This window comes from Haliaeetus leucocephalus, unplaced genomic scaffold, assembly GCF_000737465.1.
Source record: "Haliaeetus leucocephalus isolate CR32 unplaced genomic scaffold, Haliaeetus_leucocephalus-4.0 Scaffold141, whole genome shotgun sequence".
NCBI lineage: Eukaryota > Metazoa > Chordata > Aves > Accipitriformes > Accipitridae > Haliaeetus > Haliaeetus leucocephalus.
Genome location: NW_010972577.1, coordinates 2,305,792 through 2,308,038, shown reverse-complemented (window position 1 = coordinate 2,308,038; position 2,247 = coordinate 2,305,792). Strand labels below are relative to the sequence as shown.

The 2,247-nt window shown below is 46.3% G+C and overlaps 1 protein-coding gene across 1 annotated transcript in view; it reads right to left on the bottom strand.

The window, feature by feature from the left end:
• LOC104827835 (transcription elongation factor B polypeptide 3-like) overlaps positions 1–1,987 on the bottom strand; it is a 20,788-nt gene extending 18,801 nt beyond the window's left edge. The window contains exon 1 of the mRNA XM_010561100.1: positions 1,975–1,987. Coding sequence (XP_010559402.1) covers positions 1,975–1,987 — 13 coding nt within the window. The remainder of the gene's footprint in view (positions 1–1,974) is intronic.
• Between the last annotated feature and the right edge of the window lie 260 nt (positions 1,988–2,247).

Sequence of the window (2,247 nt, the reverse complement as noted above, 5' to 3'; positions counted from 1 at the left end):
TGGGCCCGAGCCGTGCCGGGGCCCCGCTGGCAGGGGGTGCGGGCAGCCGCGGCCCAGGCCCGGGCCTGGTCTGCTGTCCTGCTCCCTCACGAAGGCAGGCGCGGCCCGGCCCGAAGTGGCTCTTCCCTGCCGGGCTGTTTGCCCGTAGCTGCAGCCGACCTGGTTGTTTGCTACCGAACTACCAGCAATAGTAAAAGACTACGTGCTTTTCTTTCTTCTGCCTCTCTTGACGTTAAAATACGCAGTGTGGCACTGAACAAGCGCAGCTACGACTGAAGTAAGCCCATGGAGGTGATTCAGAGGGCGCACAGCAGCCTGCCCCAAGAAACGCCGTGGCGTGTACGCTGACCCTGCAAGAGCAGCAGGCTAAGTCCATCAGTATGATATAGAGAACGAACTGCTAATTGCTTAATGATTGTCTCTCTGTAACTTTACATACCAAAGACTGGTGTTCCTCAAGGATTAAGCCTGTCAGAGACTGGTACTTGGGAGTGATGAGCAAGAAGGAACCATGAACAATCACAAAACTTAATTAAATGTTTGATGAATTTACGATCTTGTCAAGAAGGCACAAGTAGAGGCCTTGCTTGAATAGATAGGGCCAAAAAAGATAAGAACCCCTGCCTTTGTTCTCGTCCTTGTAGATTATTTAGCTTAAACTAACCATATGGTTTTACACCACTAATGAGAACTTAGATAATAAGAGCACTAACGAGCACTGATGTATCAAAACATGTAAAAGACCATACTGCGCAGAATCACCTGAGGAGGGTCAAATAGCGGACAAGTGAGGAAGACTCCGGAAGACCACCAGAGACCTTCAATGCTCCTGCGTAAAGAACATTTGCATATGCTAATAGTTTCCCAGAAAACTAATGAATATGTATAACATTTCTCAGAAATCTAGTGAATATGTATGTAGAACATGTACTTAACCTGCACAATTAGACCCGACAGTGCGCACGACTTTGGTGGGACTACCCCCCGTGCCGCCCAGCGCTGAATGAACATACCTACTTTACAATCTCACTGATTATGGAGTCTGTTTTCCGCACGTCAAGTACAGCCGCGCCAGCCTCAGGAGAAGCCATGAGAGGTTTTCTTTCTGTCCTACCTTATTTACAGCCTGATGGCTAATGCTTTCTCTCTCTTTTTTTTTTTTTTTTTTTTGAGGCAGAGACAGCGCTTTTGGGCCCTGCAACTTTCAGCGTGGTTCCTCTGTGGTTTACCTAAGGTCATAAAAAACGTAGGGCAGGGAGTCGGTCTTCGGTGCTGCATGAAATGCGTAGCTTAAACAGGATCTCTGCCATGGAGCTTGCTGGGGCCGAGCACGCACTTGGAAGACTCCGAGCTGTATGAGTCCTTCCTAAAAAACCTGTGGAGTATTTCCTTGGAAGTTAATGTAGATATAATTAAAATAGATACATAGTACACATTTCACTCTTTAAAGCAGTGTTTGGGGGAAGTGTTAAGAGGAGTGTATCTAGTCTGAATTACAGGGGAATTTTAAGAAGGCAAAAGTCCGGTATTTGCACGTTAGGGTTACTACTCTTGCAAAATAGATCTTATTGCAGCTTGGCACTGTATATAGCAAATTTATCAGTAGAGAAACAAAAATAGCCAGTAGTGCAATACAGTAAGTACAGCACTCAGGTTGGATATGGAAAAAACAAATCCAGGTCCCTGTTGCAGACTGGCTCTCCAGTTACCGTGCTCATCTTTGTCCTGGTTTTGGCTGGGATAGATTTAATTTTCCTTCTGGTGCCTAGTATAGTGCTATGTTTTGGGTTCAGTATGAGAATAATGTTGATAACACACTGATGTTGTCAGTTGTTGCCCAGTAGTGTTTACACTAACTCAAGGATTTTTCAGCTTCTCATGCCCAGCCAGCAAGAAGGCTGGAGGGGCACAAGAAGTTGGGAGGGGACACAGCCAGGGCAGCTGACCCCAACTGGCCAAAGGGGTATTCCATACCATGGGACGACATGCCCAGGATATGAAGTGGGGGGGTTGGCCTGGGGAGGGAGGATCACTGCTCGGGGTCTAGCGGGCCATCGGTCAGTGAGTGGTGAGCAACTGCATTGTGCATCACTTGTTTTGTATATTCCAATCCTTTTATTATTGTTATATTATTGTTTTCTTCCTTTCTGTTCTATTAAACTGTCTTTATCTGTGTGGTGCTTAGTTGCTGGCTGGGGTTACAGAAATATTTAACTCATCATCACAGTGTGTACAGATTTCATCAAC